Source organism: Pipistrellus hanaki (genome assembly GCF_964339955.1).
Source record: "Pipistrellus hanaki genome assembly, chromosome: 1".
In the NCBI taxonomy this organism is placed as follows: Eukaryota; Metazoa; Chordata; class Mammalia; order Chiroptera; family Vespertilionidae; genus Pipistrellus; species Pipistrellus hanaki.
The window spans coordinates 61,708,142-61,727,983 of record NC_140503.1 but is presented as its reverse complement, the minus strand read 5'-3'; the positions used below and the strand labels follow the sequence as shown (position 1 = coordinate 61,727,983).

The 19,842-nt window shown below is 57.7% G+C and overlaps 1 protein-coding gene across 2 annotated transcripts; it reads left to right on the top strand.

The window, feature by feature from the left end:
* Positions 1–784: 784 nt before the first annotated feature.
* On the top strand, positions 785–18,602 carry TYRO3 (TYRO3 protein tyrosine kinase). 2 transcript variants are annotated; one of them, XM_084904549.1, is made up of 19 exons: positions 785–1,189; positions 2,796–2,979; positions 3,187–3,287; positions 4,013–4,183; positions 5,651–5,737; positions 6,453–6,568; positions 8,586–8,763; positions 9,363–9,508; positions 10,048–10,192; positions 10,741–10,870; positions 10,951–11,051; positions 11,339–11,434; positions 11,763–11,843; positions 12,252–12,344; positions 12,693–12,814; positions 13,193–13,302; positions 13,465–13,624; positions 13,811–13,947; positions 17,163–18,602. In XM_084904549.1, the coding sequence occupies exons 1-19, from the start codon at positions 844–846 to the stop codon at positions 17,551–17,553; spliced, it is 2,895 nt and encodes a 964-aa protein (XP_084760675.1). In that variant the 5' UTR covers positions 785–843; the 3' UTR covers positions 17,554–18,602. The 2 variants fall into 2 exon arrangements, with proteins under 2 accessions (XP_084760675.1, XP_084760676.1); XM_084904550.1 differs by lacking the exon at positions 785–1,189 and adding an exon at positions 2,424–2,489.
* Positions 18,603–19,842: the final 1,240 nt, after the last annotated feature.

Here is a 19,842-nt window from a genome sequence, read left to right as displayed (position 1 = left end):
AGTGGGGGGTGTGCAGGAGGCAGCTGATTGGTGTTTCTCTCTCATCGATGTTTCTAGCTCTCTATCACTCTCTCTTCCTCTCTGTAAAAAAATCAATAAAATATATTAAAAAATAATAATGATAACGAATGTTTTATTGGATATTGTACTAGTACAGCCAACTTTCCTAACATGCCCTGCCTAGAGGGGTAGCTAGAAGCTGAGGAAGCAATTTAAGGAGAAAGACAAGAGGTGGCTGCTGGGCTTTGGCTGGCAGAGGAAGCCCGAGGCTTAGCAAGAAGAGCTGGGAGAGCTCCCGGGTCTCGGAGCTGCGGCGGTGGGGAGTGGAGCATGGACTGGGGGTTTGGGGGGAAGGCACTGGAAGCAGCACGGAGGGGTCCCGGTGGATCCGGCGGTGGGAGCCCTGAGTCACTGAGTCACGACAGCGTGGCCGCGGCGGGAGGGCTGCAGGCTGAGGCTGGCGGTGTGTGTCGGGGCATCGGGATGCTCTGTCCCGAGAGGCAGGTGCTGGGATTCGCCATCAGAGTCCGGGCAGAAGTTGAGACGTGGTGGAGGCTTCTTTCTAGCAAGGCTTTCGGGGGAAGGACCTGGAGTTCGGGGTTTGAAAAGATCCTGGAGTGTATTTCGCATTTGGGGGAAGGAGGGGCGTGGCCGGGTGCCCATCCCGGGGCCCCATCGGAGCCTGGTCCGGCGCCCGGGCTGGGGGGCCGGGGGTGCGGGTCCCCCGGAGGCCGGGGCCGGGATGGCAGCCGCCAGGTTGGGCTGCGAGCGGCCGGGGCCGCGGGGGGCGGCGCCAGCTCCGGGGCGGGCGGGAGGCCGGGAGGAGGCGGCGGCTCCGAGGACATGAATCAGCGGCGGCGGCGACGGCGGCGACGGCCGTGGAAGGAGCGCGGTGGCCCCGGAGCAGCCCCGCCGACCCCGCGCCGCCGACCCAGGCCGCCGCTTCCCGCCCCGGCGCGGGTCTCCGGCCCGGGCTGCAGCCCCGCCCCCGGCCCCCGCCCCCGGGACCCTCCTCCCGGCCCTCCTCCTCCCCCTCCTCCCCCTCCTCCGGCCGCTGCGGGCCCGGCCCGGCATGGTGCGGCGGCGCCGCCGATGGCGCTGAGGCGGAGCATGGGGCGGTCGGGGCTCCCGCCGCTGCCGCTGCTGGCGGGTCTGGCCGCTCTGCTGCTCCCCGAGCCCGTGGCCGAAGGTAGGCGCCGGCGCGGGGGGCGGCGGGGGCCGGGCGGCGGGGGGCGCGGCCGGGGTGGGAGCGGGGCCTGGGCGGGCCGGGGGTTTGGGTGGGGGACCCCGCTGGAAGGCCTAGGCTGGGGGGCTGGGCTGGGGCGCAGCGCTGTGTTCGCGGTTGGATCTCGGGGCGCCCACCCCCAACTTTCTCTGGTCCGGGGCTCCTCCGGTGGGGTGGGAAGGAGGGGCGTGGGGCCGTGTGCTAGCTAGCAGGGGCGTTTGCAGCCGGACTCTCCCCCCTCCATGTTCCCAGTGGTTTGCTCTCCCCTCCCGGTTCTGGGGACCCCATCCTGCCCGCCCCACACACCGAGGTTTCTCTCTCTCTCTCTCTCTGAAACGGCAGGGGCTGGGGCTGAGCACCCAAGAGGTGCCACTCCTGTGCAGGGGCCGGGAGGGTGCCGGGGCGCAGAAAATGCCAGGGCATACTCTGGTTCCTGCGCCCACTGAGCCTCCCGGAGCCGGGGATGTTGGAGGGGACGGCAGGGGCGAGGGTGCTAGTCTTTTTGGGGTTAGCCTTGTTTTCCCAAATAGCCACGGAGGCATCTGACTGGAGTGCCCCCTGCAGCACTCTGGATCTTCAAGTTTACACCACACACCCCTGGGACTGCTGCGCGGCTGTGGGTGTGGGAGGTGGCCCTTCCTGTCCGGTGACTGATCCTGACAGATTGAGGGTTAAGGAAGAAACACACGCCAGCGCAGCAGCCACCCAGCTGGCACCTTCTCTTGAGAGCGCACTCTGCCTCTCAGGGGAGGGAAGGGAGAGAGTGGCCAGTATCTGAAAGGTGTGCGTCTCAGAGAGTTTAGCATTTGTCTAGAGGCACACAGCAGAGGGCAGGAAGAGGCAGGACTGGGTTTCGGATACGCTTTCTCTGTCTAAAAACACCTAGGAGGTGCGAGTGCGCGTGCACGCACACAGGGTCGTGCTCAGAGGCGGCTTCTGTTGGTGTGACAGTAGTTCAGGGGTCTCGGGCTCCCCGTTCAGGCCCCCCCCCCACCTCCTACCTTCCCAGCACCCGCCCCTGCACACATTCAGGTATTAATAGAGCAGGCGGCTGCCAGGAAGGCTGCCATGTGTTTGATCTGACGTGGTTTTGCAGCCATATGTTCTCCACTTCGGGGGAGCACCCCCTCCTTCCTCCTTCCCTTCCTCAGCCTCCTTTCACTTGCCGGGGTGGGGTGCCAGCTGCAGTGCAGGTCTGGGCTGACGCCTTGGGTGGGGAACTGGCTGGGCACAGCAGTCAGTCACAAGGCAGCACCTGCCCCAGGTATGTGGGAACACCCACTGCTTCAGCCTGGCTTGGCTCCTTTTTGGTTCGGGGGAGGCCTGGGGGAGAGACCGCCTCCTTAGCCATGGGGGACCTCGGCGGTGGCAGAAATGGGGAGTCTGTCACGCCCCTTCCCACAGCCCAGGTCTAAGGCCCTTCCACGCCGCCCTGCCTCTGCTGCCTCAGCCGTCGGCTGGGAGCGAGCCCCCTGACACAAGCCAGGTTCTAGAAGAGGATGGGGATCTGTGCGGAAATGGGGCACCTCCCAAGCGGGCTGAGCATTCTCCTTCCCACCTCACCTCGCAGGCCTGAAGCTCATGGGAGCCCCGGTGAAGCTGACAGTGTCTCAGGGGCAGCCGGTGAGTCTCAACTGCAGTGTGGAGGGGATGGAGGATCCTGACATACTGTGGATGAAGGACGGGGCTATGGTCCAGGGCTTGAATCAGATGTACGTCTCAGTCAGCGAGCAGCACTGGATCGGCTTCCTCAGGTGCAGGACTGCGGGGGGAGGGGTGGGATGCCAGCCCGGGGACACTGGGAGCTGGGGGCAAATGCTGATGCCCAGAGGTCGGTGGTTTCTTCATTTGGCCACCTGTGGAAACTTCCAGAAGTGAGGGCGGGCTGAGCCCATTGAGTCTGCCCGGCAGAGCTGCCCCCCTTGACCTCGGGAGGTGAGCCTGGTGTCCTGTTTCCACAGCCTGAAGTCAGTGGAGCGCTCTGATGCAGGCCGGTACTGGTGCGAGGTGGAAGATGGGGGCAAAACCGAGATCTCCCCACCCGTGTGGCTCACGGTAGAAGGTGAGGGGGCACGTGGCTGTGTGCCGGTGGCCACAGCTCTGGAGAAGAAAGCTCAATGGAAGAAAGCTGCCTGGCTGTACCAGGCTCCAGGCCCACCCCCTGCACACATCGCAGGATCTTACCCCCTGGCATCTGGGTATTTGAGAACCAGAGGGGCAACTAGGACCCCCCGCGGATGGGATGCAAGTCAGTTTCAGTTGCCTGAACAACAGCCTCAAGCACCCATCTGGGGCTGGACCCTGTTCTGCCAAGTGGCCAGGGCAGAAGGGGAAAGGGAGGGGGGCGGGGAGGACGGATCCGCAGCTGTGGGAGCTCAGAGCTTTTCAGCCCAGGAAAACAAAGTGACTAAGAAAGTAACAAAGGGCTCTGAACTGGATCTGGGTCCTGCCAGCAGCCCTCAGCTCAAGCTCCCGCCCACTTCTCCCTCTCTGCCCTTCTCCCCACTCCCCACCCTCTGCCCCCTTGCTTGTTCAGAGAGGGACTGGCAGCGAAGGTCTGGGAGTGGGGAATCTGCCATGCCCGAGGGGACAGCATGAGCAATACTCCTGGGGGGGGGGGGGAGGGTCAAAGAAGAGCTCTCCTGTCAAGCCGGGCTCCGTTGTACAGGAGACCCAGCCATCGGGGCTGTGGGCGCTTGCGCAGCGGGGGCTTCCACGGGCAAACCTGCGGGGCGGGCCGTTGGAAGCTGAGGTGGCAAGGCTCACTCCCTGCTCCTCCTCTCCTAGGTGTGCCGTTCTTCACCGTGGAGCCCAAAGACCTGGCCGTGCCGCCCAACGCCTCCTTCCAGCTGTCTTGTGAGGCGGTGGGTCCCCCCGAGCCTGTCACCATTATCTGGTGGAGAGGAGGCACCAAGATTGGGGGCCCCTTTCCCTCCCCTTCTGTTTTAAACGTAACAGGTGAGCCACCTCCGGAGGGCTTCTGAGCGGGGGCGGTGGGGCTGGCAGAGTTCACATCTGCTCCAGTCCCTGTTTGCTGCTGTGAGTGTCCGGAGCAAACCCTGGTGCCGGGTATGGGAGCTGCGCCATTGCTGAGCTCATGGGTCAGGTGTGCGGGGCCAGCTGGTGGGCCCGTGGGCGGCGATCCTGCCGTGTGTGCTTACGGAGGATGCTGGGCCTCTCTCCCTGGCTCTCCACGGTGCAGGCTGGGAACAGCTGGCCCTGGGAGATGAATTGGGAGGGAACAGGGGCGTCCATTCTTCCTCCACCCCTCCGTCCTCCCCAGAAATGGAGCCAGGGACTAGCCCACGCAGAGCTGGGAGGAGTGTCTGGCAGACGTGCCTAGAAGACTGTCTCAGGCTGCGGAGCAGGGAGCGGCAGGGGGAAGGGAAATGGGGAGGGGAGGCCGGCACCAAAAATGCAGGGCCTCCTCTCCTAATGGCCCTCGCATTGTTTTCCTAAACAACTGTATCTGCGCATACCTCCGCCCGTTACCCTGTGGCAGGCTCACCTGCACATCCACCTGGCCGGGAAGATCCCTGGGCACATGCCTCACGTGCCTGTGAGCTCACTTATCTGTGAAACCGGCTCTGGTGGAGGCTTGAACTGGCCCAGAGAGATTGTTGTCTGAGCTCCGTGTCGCGCACTGGCAGGAAAGGCCCCTGGCTCCCCTGCCCTCTCCTCCGCCGCGGGGCAGGCTCTGCTCTGCCGAGCCCCTCAGTCCTAGGGATCTTGAGACGAGGCGGACGGCGGGACCTGTGGGAAACAAGGGCAGGTCTTGTTTGGGAGTCGCTGGGCTGGAGCAGATGAGGAGGGAGGTTGGGATTCAGTTCTCTGGAGGTGTGGGTGGCTGGGACCCTCCAGCAGCCAGCCTGAAAATAAGCACTCCCTGAGCTCCTCCTCCACACGCCACACTGCTAGGCACCACAGGGGATGGAGGGAAAAACAAGAGAAATAGAAACCATCTGTCCAGCCCCCAAGGGATGAGAGACAGACACCTGCACGAGGAGCTGAGAGCCATCGCAGGGCCAAGCATCTGCAAACACAGCAGCCGCAGGCAGAGCAAACAGAGGGGCTCTGGAATGCCAGCGAAGGAGTGAGGAAGGGAGGCAGTCCTGTGCTGTCTCCTCGGGAGCCGGGCTGCAGGTGGGAGGGATGGGATAGCATTTCTCCAGCGCTTACTGTGTGCTCTGCACTTGACGTCATTGGGTCCTCACGGTCTCCCGTCAGGGAGATGAGAAGACCGAGCCCCAGGCTCATAAAACTCCACAGTCCCCTGTTCCCTCTGCCTACCCCACTCTCTAGCCCCTTCCTGTAGCTGGAAGGTCTTCTTGCCTAAGTGGCCACCTTCCAGATCCCGATCCCGGGCTGAATGGGAGTTGCTGCTTGGCAGGTGGGAGGGGGCTGACTGAGGTTTTCTGGCCCCAGGGGTGACCCAGAGCACTGTGTTCTCCTGTGAAGCTCACAACCGGAAGGGCCTGGCCTCTTCCCGCCCAGCCACGGTCCGGCTCCAAGGTAGGAGGGCTGGTGGGAGAGGGGTAGGTGAGGCAGGGCCTTTTCAGGACACCCCCCCCCCCCGTTCCCCCCCCTTCCCCCCCGTGGGGGAAGGCAGAATCATCTGGTGTTCCAGCTCTTCTCAGTCCTGCTGGGAGCTGAGGATGAGGGGTTAATTGGCACAGCTCCATTCCTTGTGGGACCTGAGACCCTGCTGAGGCTGAAATGAGAATAGAAACCTGACGTCACAGCAGATTTCCCATCGTGAAGCAGAGCGCTTGGGAGGAGGGAGAGAGGGAGCCAGCAGGAGATGGTCAAGGCTCATGCCCAACCGTGTTTCTGCCAGCCCCATGTGGCGGAGCGGGGGCGGGGGAACGCCTGGCAGGATGACAGAGGAGACCCAAAGCGCTGGTTTGCACAGAGGGAGGGAGTGGGCTGCGGCTGCAGCGACTTGCTCTCCCCAAACCTCCCGCCCGGCCCCCACCCCATGATCTTATCTCTTTCCTTGATCAGACAGAGCCCAGTTCCGGGAGAGGTAGCCTCTCGCCACAGCCTAGGCACATTCCTGGGTGTGAGCATCTGTCTCCTGCTGGTGGCTTGGCCTGCCTATTACTGTGGTCCTGGGGCAGATCCTAGGGAGGGACTCAAGGCTTGACGCCCATACCTTTTGTCCCCTTCTCTCACATCCTTCCTGGGCACCGAACTCCAGGGCACTGACTCTGCGTTCCATCCACAGCACTGCCCGCAGCCCCCTTCAACATCACCGTGACCAAGCTCTCCAGCAGCAATGCTAGTGTGGCCTGGACGCCGGGTGCTGATGGCAGAGCTGTGCTTCAGTCCTGTACAGTCCAGGTAAACGGAGAGGGTGGGCCAGGCTCTCCTGGCCATGCCGAGCTCCTTCTGGCCGTCTGGGTGGACAGTGGTATCACAGTAGATACGCTAGACTTGCCCATGGGGTGTGGCCTCCAGCTCTAGTTAAGCGTTGTTGTTCCCTTACCTGTTATCATAGGGTGCTCCTGCAACCGTGTGACTCTGCAGGCTGGCTGAAATTCATGCATTCCTCAGGCTGGAAAGCAAATCGCTAGAGTAGATTTGGGGTGTCTGGAAGGGTTTTTCTTACGTTGACGAAAACCCAAACCTTTGATTTATCTGATAACTGCACTCTCATGCCTCACCCCCTCCCCCTCAGTTGTGCCAAAGGGAACAAGGGGACTAGGAGGGATTCTAAGCCCCAGAGAGTGGAAAACCTGGGTAAGGTGATCCTGAAAACAAGCGGTGATGCAGGTTTACTTTCAGATGTTTACGCAAAAGGTAATGAGCCTTAGCCAGTTTGGTCCAGTGGGTAGAGCCTCGGCCTGCTGACCACAGGGTCCCGGGTTCGATTTTGGTGCTCCTCCCCGGCCCAGGCCTGGATGGGGCTCTTGCAGGAGGCAACCAATCAGTGTGTTTCTCTCACATCCATGCTTCTCTCTACCTTTCTCTCTTCTACTCTCCCTAAAAATCAATGGAAAAAATATCCTTGGGTGAGGATTAACAAAATAAGTAAATGAATAAAGTTATTATTCTTTTTTTTAAAGGTAATGAGCACTTTTGAAACTGTTTGAGGCAGTTCCCCCAGGAGAGGCCCTTGCTCTGGGCTCCTCCATTTAGAGGACCCCTCTCTGGCCCTCCTTTAGCCGCACCCCTTCACCCCCTCCTCCTGGGCAAGTGGGGCATGTCTATATAGATCATGAGGACAACTCCTCCTCCTCTCCCCACAGCATACCATATCCTAGACACTCAGGATTTCTTGTCTTATGGCAAGTCTGCTCCCGGACCTGTATGGGCTGCACCCTTCCTTGCTGCACCCTTGGGAGGGTATGGTGTGTGCACCTCCATGTCCAAGGGCAGCCATTTATGGGGGGTGGGCACGCAGGCAGTATTTCCACACCCATGCGCCTGATACCCCTCACTGTACAGATCTTGTGCCACTGCATTCTGGCTTGGGAGTCCAAAGGTTTGGAGGATTATATATAAATGTCAACCTGACCTTCCAGGTTGATTTGAAGCTTTTTTTTGTCAGTATATTAAGAAATACTTTATTTAATAATTTGTTAGCTGTTTTATAACATTTACTTTAAAAATATATATTTTATTGATTTTTCACTTGGGGTGTCTGGAAGGGTTTTTCTTACGTTGAGGAAGGAAGAGGGATAGAGAGCTAGAAACATTGATGAGAGAGAGAAACATCCATCAGTTGCCTCCCGCACTCCCCCCACTGGGGATGTGCCTGCAACCAAGGTACATGTCCTTGACCAGAATCGAACCTGGGACCCTTCAGTCTGAAGGCTGACGCTCTATCCACTGAGCCAAACCAGTCAGGGCTGATTTATAACATTTAAATATTTAGCCATAAGGATCTCCATTTGTGCTGTTGCCACGGGCTCCCAAAATGGCAGGTGAAGGCCTGGTTCACGATGTCCCTAGGCTCCCAGCTACTCTGCCCTTGAGAAGCTCTGAGCTTGTGAGCTGGCTGGCACACCAACAAGTGGTGACTACTCTAACAAAGATATGCACAAAGGGGCGTGAATTTTCTGGAATACCCGGGAAAGGCTTTCACAGAGAAAGTGGTGTCTGAGTTGTCTGAAAGGACGAGTTGGACTTTGCTAGGAAGAGCAGGTCATTCTAAACAAAGGGAACAGCATTTGCAAAGGCGTGGCGTGCGGTGTGGAACCTGGTGTGGTATTGGAGGGGGGCTGGTGGGAAGGGGTGGGTGACAAGTGTTTGTGATAGACTTAGAGGAGGCATTAGCTCAAGTCTCCCCACCTATCCGCATACCTCTCCCACCTTTGGTCTCCCTCTCCATTATTAGTTCTCTGCTTTTCTCTAGGTGACGCAGGCCCCAGGAGGCTGGGAGGTCCTGGCTGTCGTGGTCCCTGTGCCACCTTTTACCTGCCTTCTCCGCGACCTGGCACCTGCTACCAACTACAGCCTCAGGGTGCGCTGTGCCAATGCCTTGGGGCCTTCTCCATACGCCGACTGGGTGCCCTTTCGGACAAAGGGTCTAGGTAAGGGACTTCCGGAGCAGAGTGGCCGGTCAGGGCTGGAGTGGGGGAAGGACCTCGTCAGCTCCAGTTCTGGATGGAGTTGCCTGGAAGAGGAGCTACCAGAGAGCAAGCTTTTTGCATCTGTTGGCAAACACTGAGTGCCAGCGGCAAACTTATGAACTAGATAAATCTTACCCCCATCCCATGTGGCTCTAGTTCTAGTGAGTGGACCGAGGAGCAAAGTAGATAGGATCAGATACAGAGAGGGCCCAGGGTGGCTTAGGAATTGCTAAGGAAGGAGCCATGCTGGGGGAATATCACTGCAGGAAGAGGGCACGAGGAGTGCAAAGACCCCATGGCGGGAACTTGTTTGGAGCTCCTGAGCAACGCCAGGAGGCTGGCTGGACTGTGACAGGGGAGTACTCAGAGGACACTCTGCCTAGCAGGGTGCTGCCCTTGCTAAGCCTCCTCCCCAGGACATGGGCGAAGCAGTGAGGACTGGGAGACAAGCTCTCCCCCGCCTGCTGATCTCGTAACTGCTGAGTTTGTGGGAGTTGGCTCCGTGGGATGGTGATGGTGGGAAGGGCAGGCTCTTAGCAACCTTCTCTTTTTGGGCCCAGCCCCGGCCAGCGCTCCCCAGAACCTCCACGCTATCCGCACAGACGCAGGTCTCATCCTGGAGTGGGAAGAAGTGATCGCCGAGGGCCCTTCCGAAAGCCCTCTGGGACCCTATAAACTGTCCTGGGTTCAAGACAACGGCACCCAGGTAAGGGAAGGCACCCAGGTAAGGGAAGGCACCCGGGTAAGGGAAGAAGACCCGAGCCTCCCTCTCTAGGTGAACAGAACCGCCCCTGAGGGCTCCAGGGCCTTTGGCTTCGGAATGGCTGTCCTTGGTAGGCCTGGGAGCCGTGGGCTGGGCCTCCCCCACCCTGGAAGCCTGCTCCTCCCACCCTCCCTGCAGGCTGCCCCTCTTATTGGATTGTGTTTCCTGTTAGGGTTGCATCCATTGGCTACTTTGTATGTAAAGCAGGAAGCACATTTCTTCACCAACTGGGGGGAGGGCCCAGATAAGGCCTTTTATCCGCAGCCCAGTTCCCTCCCATCCCCCACCCCTGCGCTCCGGGACTGAGCCTTGTTTGTTTGGGAGAGAGGCCTCTGCCGCCTGTACCAGGAATGTGATAAGGTCCCCGCAGTGGCCCTAGGCTCCCCTGTTCTGGCGAGACCTTGAGACCTTTTTCTGCCCCTGGGCCCCCTGGGAGCCTTTTTTCTGACTCAGTGTGGGATGGGGGCTTTTCTTGGCTGCAGGGTGAACTGATGGTGGAAGGGACCTGGGCCAACTTGACCGTCTGGGATCCTCAGAAGGACCTGGTTGTGCGCGTGTGCGTGTCCAATGCCGTTGGCTGTGGGCCCTGGAGTCAGCCACTGGTGGTCTCTTCTCATGACCATGCAGGTGAGGCCCATCCAGAGAGGGGGCAGGATGGGGGCCTTCAAGGGCGCCCTAGGGGGCGGGCAGCACCTTGCCTCCCAACAGCCCCAAAGACTCAAGTCAAGCAGCTGAGGCTAGGGTTGACATTTAAGCTAGATCTCCTTCTCTGGTTGTGCTTTAGAGCCCAATACCAGGGCCTGCCACTCACAGGGTAGGAACTCCCAGGTCTTCCTTTGCAGCCTTTTTCTACTCGGGTGTAAGGCCGTGGTCGGCAAACCACGGCTCACGAGCCACATGCGGCTCTTTGGCCCCTTGAGCGTGACTCTTCCACAAAATACCACGTACCCTAATTAAGTTAATAACAGTGTACCTACCTATATAGTTTAAGTTTAAAAAATCTGGCTCTCAAAAGAAATTTCAGTCATTGTACTGTTGATATTTGGCTCCGTTGACTAATGAGTTTGCCGACCACTGATTTAAGGGAATCTCTTGTCCAGGCCGGACGGCCATCGTCAGAAAGTTTTAAAGGGACTCCTTGGCGCCAGCCTACCTCATGCCGCTGTCTCCCGCAGGCCAGCACGGCCCCCCGCACAGCCGAACGTCCTGGGTGCCGGTGGTCCTGGGCGTGCTGACGGCCCTGGTGACGGCCGCTGCCCTGGCCCTCATCCTGCTTCGAAAGAGGCGGAAGGAGACACGTTTCGGGTAAGAGCTGGGGACACAGGGAGGGGAAGGTGATGACTGCGGGCCTTGGGGCTGACCCCACGCCCCGGGTTTCCCTTTAGGCAAGCCTTTGACAGCGTCATGGCCGGAGGAGAGCCAGCTGTCCACTTCCGGGCAGCCCGGTCCTTCAACCGGGAAAGGCCCGAGCGCATTGAGGCCACGCGTGAGTGGCGGGAACCATTCGAGGGAAGAGTGGGCTGTCGGGTGTCCCTACCTGTGTTCCTTCTCCTAGTTCGTCCATTTGGCCTGTGTGTCTGAACCTGGGTGAGGGCCGAGGACCCGGCATGGAAAAGACACGCGGCCCTCACCCTGTGGAGGCTGCCGTTCTGGCCGTGGGAGAGCTCGTGTCTGCCCCGGGGGGGAGTCGGGTGTAGGAGGCACGCTGGGTGTGGGTTTGGGATTGGGAACCAGGGAGGTCCCGCTCCTTCCTCACCACCCCCTCCCCGACAGTGGAGAGCCTGGGCATCAGTGATGAGCTGAGGGACAAGCTGGAGGATGTGCTCATCCCGGAGCAGCAGTTCACGCTGGGCCGGATGTTGGGCAAAGGTATCTGGGGCCCGGGCAGGGGTCGGCGTGAGCGGAGGTTACCCTGTCTGGGCGTGCTTGGTTGCTCCCGTCACATTGAGGGTGTGGATTTCGGTTGGCTCCTGTAAACAGGATACGCTTATAAACTCCTGAGTGTGGGATTCTTGAGGGAATGGTAGCCGGGGATGAGGAGTGCTGATCAGGAGTTACTCCGAGCATACTTTGCTTTGGCTGCGGAAGAGGGAGCCTCCGCCGATAGCCCCAGAGTCTATGAGTTTGTACCCCTGGGAGGGGTGCGGCGGAGGGCAGGAGGGTGAGGGGACTCACCATCATTTGGGTTGGCTTGTAGGGGAGTTTGGCTCAGTGCGGGAGGCCCAGCTGAAGCAGGAGGATGGCTCCTTTGTGAAAGTGGCTGTAAAGATGCTGAAAGGTGAGTGGAGAACAGTGCGTGGGGCGTGAAGGCACCACGTGGGAGGGTGAGAGGGGTGGCCGGCCCTGAAGCAGGCTCTGCTGGGCCCTCAGACTTCCCAAGAGGAGTTGGCACTGACTGGGATGCCGCGTGAATAATTCACAGACATGAACCCACACACATCCATGCCTCAGCCTTTGCTCTTTGCTGTCAGCTCCCTCAGAGGGATGAGAGCTGTGGTTGGTTGAGCTACTGGGCTGTCCAGTGAAAAGCATTAGCAAGTGGAGAAACTTCGGAAGCACCACTCCGATAGCAGGGTTTCTCCTGCCCCTGGGAAGCCCAGGACATCTGAAAGACAAGGCCTAGGAGCCTTGGGTCAGAATGGGGCCATAGCTTCCTCCGTCCCTCCCTCCCACCCTTTCCCCCCAGCGGACATCATCGCCTCGAGCGACATTGAAGAGTTCCTCCGGGAAGCGGCGTGCATGAAGGAGTTCGACCACCCGCATGTGGCCAAGCTTGTGGGTGAGCTTCTCAGGGGAGGCGGGCACACAGTGCGGCGGGAGGGCAGCCTGTGGGAGGGGAGGCCAGACTCCCCTGGTTAGTGAGCAGATGGCAAAGCGGCCAGGAGGCCCTGGCTGAGGTGTGATCAGACTCCAGGTCCTGCCCCAAAGGAGGAAGACAGAGAAGACGGCCCGGAGATCCGGGGCCGCCACGGTTCATCCTAGGTAGTCACCAGCCAGCATGGAGCTTGTGGGGAAGAGGTAGCAGAGTCAGGGTAGAGACAGGACCCAGCAGGGAAGGGCTCGCGCAGACACCTGAGCCATCCTCTGACGATGGTGTGCCCCGCTGCCCACTCTCCCCTCTTCCCAGGGGTCAGCCTGCGCAGCAGGGCCAAAGGCCGCCTCCCCATCCCCATGGTCATCCTGCCCTTCATGAAGCACGGGGACCTGCACGCCTTCCTGCTCGCCTCGCGGATCGGCGAGAACCCCTTTGTGAGTGCGGGGGGGGAGGTGGCCAGGAGTCAGGGAGGGACAGAGACCCTGGGGAAGAGGCTGTCGGGGTGGGGAGGGCAGGTGAGCTGGGTGGGAGAAGGCGGGCCCTGAGTTTGACTCTTTCATCCTTGCTGGGAATGTTAGGCGGGGCAAGGACTTTTCTACGAGAAGAGACCTGTGAGGCCCCAGATCGGGGCAGTCTTGACTCCTGGGCGCTCTGGAAGGTTTGCCAAAGCTTCCTTGCTTTGGGAAGCCCCTCCGTCCCCTTCCTTTAAGTCATTCCAAGGAGAGTCTAGGCTTTCTGGCCACGGATCCCCATGTATCCTGCCCAGACTGGCCGGACAGATCCAACCTGAGCCTGCTCTGTCTGCCCACCAGATCCTGCCCCTGCAGACCCTGATTCGGTTCATGGTGGACATTGCCTGTGGCATGGAGTACCTGAGCTCCCGGAACTTTATTCACCGAGACCTGGCTGCTCGGAACTGCATGTACGTATGTGAATTCCCGGTGGGAGGGAGTGGCTGGTGCTGGCTAACGGGCGGCTCTTGCCTGGGGCAGTAACTGCTGTGCAAAGAGACAGCTTGGGAACAGAGATGCCCTGGCTTTGGTGAGGCTGCCAGCCCGACTCCACCCTTCAATCCTCCTCACAGGCTGGCGGAAGACATGACGGTGTGTGTGGCCGACTTTGGACTCTCTCGGAAGATCTACAGCGGGGATTATTACCGTCAGGGCTGTGCCTCCAAACTGCCTGTCAAGTGGCTGGCCCTGGAGAGCCTGGCGGACAACCTGTACACGGTGCACAGTGACGTGGTGGGTCTGGTGGCGCAGGGAGCTCGGTGCGGACGCCCGTGGTGAGGGCTAGTGTGTGGGCGGACCCTCCGGCCCGGCCCGGTCGGCGCTCTGGGCCTGGGCTGGCTGTGTGAGCCCCCCGAGCCCCCGGGCTCTGCCTGGCGCAGGAAGCCTGTGACACCTCTCCTCCTCTCCCCTCTGTCCCAGTGGGCCTTTGGGGTGACCATGTGGGAGATCATGACGCGCGGACAGACGCCCTATGCCGGCATCGAGAACGCGGAGATTTACAACTACCTCATCGGCGGGAACCGCCTGAAACAGCCTCCGGACTGTACGGAGGAGGTGTAAGTGCCGGGAAGGGGGTTCTGAAGCAACGGGAATTTTTTTTTTTTTTTTAGAAATGTCCTTTTTGTTCAGGGAAGACTGACCTTTACCCTAAACTTCTTTTTTTATCTTCCACCCCTCTTGTTTCCTTTCTTTCCTCCTTTCCCATCTCATATTTCTTTTTTAAAAAAATATATATATTTTATTGATTTTTTACAGAGAGGAAGGGAGAGGGAGAAGGATAGAGAGTTAGAAACATTGATTCAGCTGCCTCCTGCAGCCCCCCACTGGGGATGTGCCCACAACCAAGGTACATGCCCTTGAGCGGAATTGAACCAGGGATCCTTCGGTCTGCAGGCAGATGCTCTATCCACTGAGCCAAACCGGTTAAGGCCCACCTCATCTTTCTTGCTCTAGCCTTTCTCTGTTACTCTGCTTTCCCCAGCTTCCAGGAAGAACCAGGAGCCCGGAAGGCAGAGTTACAGGCCTGAGCCGCAGTCAGTGCGGGTTTCCCTGTCGCTTTGCCCCCTCCGCCTCCTGCGCAGCCCAGCCAGTGTGCGGAAAGCTCCTGGCGGGCGAGCGCCCTCCCCAGAGAGGGCTGCACAGGCCGGGAAACTGCTTATCTGTCACATTCCCTGCGGGAGGAGGTTGGGTTCCTTTCTTGTTTTGGCCTCTGAGGGAGTGAGGGGACTCCCTCCCACTGGTACTAGTGAGAGGTCCTCTGGGGGCCCAGGAAGACCCTGGCTTACATGGGGTGAGGGGATAACACTAGAGCAGACAAGTCATAGCAGCTTTTTTTTTCCCTTTTAAATGTATTTTTTTTTTTTTTTTTTTTTAAGAGAGGAAGGGAGAGGGAGAGATAGAAATATCAATGATGAGAGAGAATCATTGATTGGCTGTCTCCTGCATGCCCTACTGGGGATTGAGTCTGCAACCCAGGCATGTGCCCTTGGCCAGAATCGAACCTGGGACCCTTCAGTCCTCAGGCTGATGCTCTGTCCGCTGAGCCAAACCAGCTAGGGCTAGCATCATGTTTAAGAAGCACCTGTTCTAAAATGACAGAGGTCTAGGTTCAAGCCTCAATTCATCCGCTTAATAGCTGTGTGACTTTGATCATATTACTTAACCTCTTCAACGCCAGTCCCTCAACTACGAAATGGGGTTAAAGATAATCTTTTCCTCGTAGGGGGAGAGGAGGATTACTCTATTTCTTGCTGTGGAGTTGGACCTCTAGCAGTCCAAGAACATGGACGGGTAGAGAAGATTCAGCCTGAATGGCAAGGTCCTCTTTCTTTCTCTAGGCAGTGGGTCCGGGCCCTGAGCCTGGACTGTGTGAGAGAGAAATCTGAGTCATGAACCCGGCCCTACCCCCCTATTCATTCAGCAGAGCTCAGGGCAGGAAGGTCGGGTTGCCCCTTGGGGGCAGCCTGCCTAGGCCTCTGGAGCTGCAGAGCGTCTGCTGGGCAGTGGGGACCAGCCCTGGCTCAGTCTCCGGGCCTGGAGCTCATGTTGTCAATAGAGGGTGGGCGGGTGCTGGCCTCCCACCAGCAGCCTGGTGGACAGGCGCCAGTTGGCTCCTGGCAAAGCTCTGACAGTGTGTCCCAGCCTGGCCACGGACCCGTGGCCCTGCACCATTCCCACGGCCTACTCGGTGTCTGGCATGGCCCCCGCCCCCCATCATCGGGGGCCCTGTCAGGAAGGCGGGTGTGTGGGTAGTGTCCGGAACTTTATTGTGGAAACAGCCAGAGAGTCAGGCATTTGTTGTCTCCCACTAATCTGGTCTCAGCCCCTTCCCCTTAGTGTTTTTTTGTGTGTGTGTGTGTGTGTTTTTTCCCCCCTCTTTTTTCCTCCTCAGCCTGAGGCATGCCCTAGGCACAGGGTAAGGCCTCAGGGAGCCTGTAAGGTTCCTGAAATTGTGTGTCAAAAGTGAAGAGGGCTGGAAGCTTTTCTCAGATTCTCAAAGGTATTCCTGAACAAAGAGATTTAAGACTGCCTGAATGGGTGAGGATTTAGGACAAAATGTGGCTGCCCAGTCTACATTCCTGGCTGTGTTCTACCGGACAAAAACTCTTAGAACTTCCTCCCAAGCCTGAATAGGAGGGGCTCTGGGGCCAACCCACCCGGCTCCCAATTGCAGCTTCATTACTTTCCACCTGTGTGACCTTCGTCCAGGTCCTTAACCTCTCTGTGCCCAATTTCCACATTGGTAAAGTAGGATCACTTATTTCATAGGGTGGTAATTAAATAATAAATATAGCCCAGCCGGCATAGCTCAGAGTTTGAGCATCAACCTAGGAACCAGGAAGTCATGGTTTGATTCCCGGTGAAGGGCACATGCCCGGGTTGTGGGTTCGATCCCCAGCAGGGTACGTGCAGGAGGCAGCCAATCCATGACTCTCTCTCATCATGAATGTTTCTTTTCTCTCTCTCTCTCTCTCTCTCTCTCTCTCTCTCTCTCCCCCCTCCCTTCCTCTCTGAAATAAATACTTAAAAATATATAAAAAACACGAAGAATTGAAAACCTCTTGCATAAAAAAAATAATAATAATAAATATAAACTACTTAGAAGAGTTCCTGACACATGGTAAGCCCTATACATGAAGGTGTTTTTATTTGTTTGCTTTTAATCCTCACCCAAGGATATTTTTCCATTGAATTTTAGCGAGAGTGGGAGAGAGAGGGAAAGATAGAGAGAAATATCAATCTGAGAGAAACACATCGATTGGTTGCCTCTTGCATGAGCCCTGATCAGGGCCTGGGTTGGGGAGGAGCCTGCAACCAAGAATCGAACCCTGGACCCTTCAGTCTGCAAGCCGACACTCTATTGACTGAGCCTAACCAGCTAGGGCTATATGAAGATGTTAAATAAAAAAAATTTTTAAATAAAATTTTTAAAGTATATTTTATTAATTATTTTTTTACAGAGAGGAAGGGAGAGAGATAGAGAGCTAGAAATGTCGATGAGAGGGAAACATCCACCAGCTGCCTCTTGCGCACCCCCTACTGGGGATGTGCCCGCAACCAATGTACGTGCCCTTGACCGGAATCGAACCCGGGACCTTTCAGTCCGCAGACCGACACTCTATCCACTGAGCCAAACCGGTTTCGGCTTAAATAAAATTTTTAAGATGCTGGTTTTGTATGACTAAGGGGGCTTCTGCTTTTGAGGGAAGGACCACCTTTCCCCTTTCTTCAGGCTCCTGACCACCTCCCCTCACCCTTCCGTCTGCCCCAGGTATGAGCTCATGTATCAGTGCTGGAGTGCCGACCCCAAGCAGCGCCCAAGCTTCACCTGCCTGCGAATGGAGCTGGAAAACATTCTGGGCCACCTGTCCGTGCTGTCCACCAGCCGGGACCCCTTGTACATCAACCTCGAGGGCGCCGAGGAGCCTGCTGAGGAAGGCAGCCGGGAGTTGCCTGGTGGGGACCAGGCCGGTGGCGGGGCCGAGAATGGCAGTGGCGTAGGGGCAGTGGGGGGCACCCCCAGTGACTATCGGTACATCCTCAGCCCTGGAGGGCTAGCTGAGCAGCCCAGGCAGGAGGAGCAGCAGCCAGAAAGCCCCCTCAGCGAGTCCCAGAGGCTTCTGCTGCTGCAGCAAGGGCTGCTGCCCCACAGTAGCTGTTAGCCCCAGGCAGAGGGCACCGGGGCCACGCGGCTGGCTCTGCTGGCTAACCTGGCCCCATCTGACCCCAGCCCAGGCAGCGAAGGGTGGAGGCTCCTGTGGTAGTCTTCCCACGCTGTGCTGGAAGTCTGGACTGACCAAATCCCGCAATCCCAGTTCTTCCTGCAGCCACTCTGTGGCCAGTCTGTCTGGTCTCCTCAGTTTAGGCCTTGGCGGGGTGGAGGTGGGCCAGCCTGGTTGTCTAAACCCAGGCAGCTGGCAGGAGGGGGTGGTTATGTTTCCATGGTTACCATGGGTGTGGAGAGGAGTTGGAGAGTATATCTCGCCCTGTGGGCCCCTGCTAGTACTCTCCCGACCGAGCTGCCCTCCTGCCTAAGCGCATGCGTTGAGGTGTTTCTGGCCTGGAGGCCCAGGTTTGCCCCTCCTCACAGAGGTACCATTGTGCTGTTCCCCTCTAGGTGAGGTACGGGGTTGGTTCAGTCAGGACCTAAGCCCTATGGTGGGAGGCAGTGGGACACTCTCAGGTCACCTTCCTGCTTACCAACCCTGCTTAGGCCCGAAGTAAAGTGCAGCTGACCAGGTCACAGCAAGGCCTCCCGGATAACACAGGCTACAGTGTGCCCAGCTTCTACAGGCAGCGCCCCGAGCCTAGCAAGAAGGGGTGCTGTAGGGCTTGCCCGGGAATGGGTGAGGCCAGAGAGGAGACCAGGAGCCCCTCTCCATGCCCTCTTATAGTGTCTGAGCATGCTACCGGACCCCCACACACCCTAAGGCTAACAAAGGCAGCTGTGTCTGAGCCCAATCCTCACAGCGCCCCTCAGCCCCAATGTTTCCTCTCCCTGGGGGCCCTCTTCTGTCCCAGGTCTCCAGGGATGGAGGGAGAACGCCGATAGCTGATGTGGGGGAGGGGGGAGCTGGAGCCTGGACCCCAGTCCTGGCTGGGGGAGTGCATGGGTGGCCCCTGCGTTGGGAGCGTTTCCACACTGTTAGATGCTCTTTAAAACCAGAAATAAAATTGAACACTAAAGACCCAAGGCTTTGTCTCTTAAATGTTTACTTTTCCCCCAGATCACAAAAATGAAGCATCTCTACGTAGGAAAAAAGTCTGGAAAGACATATGCCAAAATGTTAATAGCTGTTATCTTCACATGACGTGACTGAGGAGGCTTCCCAAGTGTTTTTGCATTGAGCACAGACTGCTTTTGAAATTAGAGAAGACCCCAAAGAATCGTATAGGAAAGATAATAGTCATTGTAGACAATGGGGAAAATGCAGAAAATCATTTAAAAAATGCTAAATGCCTATATCCTACTACCTGGAAATAACCACCTTTTGAGCATGCAAATGTTTTGCCCTGGCTGGGTAGCTCAGTGGGTTATTGCGTCATCCTGCTACGCCAAGGTTAGAGGTTCGATCCCTGGTCAGGGCACACACAAGAATGAACCAATGTAGGCATAAATAAGTGGTACAACAAATCAATGTTTCTCAAAAAAAAAAAAAAAAAAATGCTACAGTGCTGCTGGTCCTGGGGCCAGGCCTAGAAAAAAGAAAATGCAAAAGCTTTGAAAAAGTTCTTCCCCTTGGAACAAGGATGAAAAGACGGCATTGGCTGCCTCCTACCCCTCTGTCAGCCTTTGCCTTCTCTCCTCGGGGTGGAGACTTTGTTCTCACCTTTACACTGCTGCCTGGAAGACTATCAAAGGAATCTGGGAAGAAGTGGGAAAGAGACTATTGAGCCTCCTGAGGATTAGAAATAAGAGAATGGAGCTTGCGTGCAAGTATTTCCACCTGAGGTTTTTAGTTTAGAAGCGTTGAGAGCCCGCTCCTGGGAAAGCGCAGCAGGAGGCGTGAGAAGCAGGCCCGGTCCGTGCTGGGCTGTGGGAAAGTGGGCGGGGCTAAAGGTGAGGGAGCGAGACAGCGGCTTCTGAAAGCGAATATCCTGAAAAACCTGCTGCGGGTGCTCCAGATCCTGGCTGTCACCTCGATCACGACACCTGAATTGAGTCCAGGAACGTGGCTTTTGGAATGTTTTCTGTGATGTTACTCAACTGCAGGTAATGACTATCTGTGAAGCAGTGTTTGGGAGTTATTGATTGATAAGACCTGCGTTCAAATAATTGTCCGCTAATGGTCTGTTACATGCCAGGCACCGTGCCTAGCCCTTCATATATATTATCCCGTTTAATACATACAGCATTCCTACAAAGTGGGACTATAATTGCCATCCTCCCATAGGACAGAAATGCCAAGTAACTTGCCTAAGATTATTTATATAGGAGCTGGCAAAAGTAG

Coding starts and splice junctions, on each gene's coding strand:
- TYRO3 (XM_084904549.1), top strand. CDS start 844: ATGAATCAGCGGCGGCGGCGACGGCGGCGACGGCCGTGGAAGGAGCGC. Junction 11,844..12,251: donor GGCTGTAAAGATGCTGAAAG/GTGAGTGGAGAA, acceptor CTTTCCCCCCAG/CGGACATCATCGCCTCGAGC. Junction 12,815..13,192: donor GGATCGGCGAGAACCCCTTT/GTGAGTGCGGGG, acceptor TCTGCCCACCAG/ATCCTGCCCCTGCAGACCCT.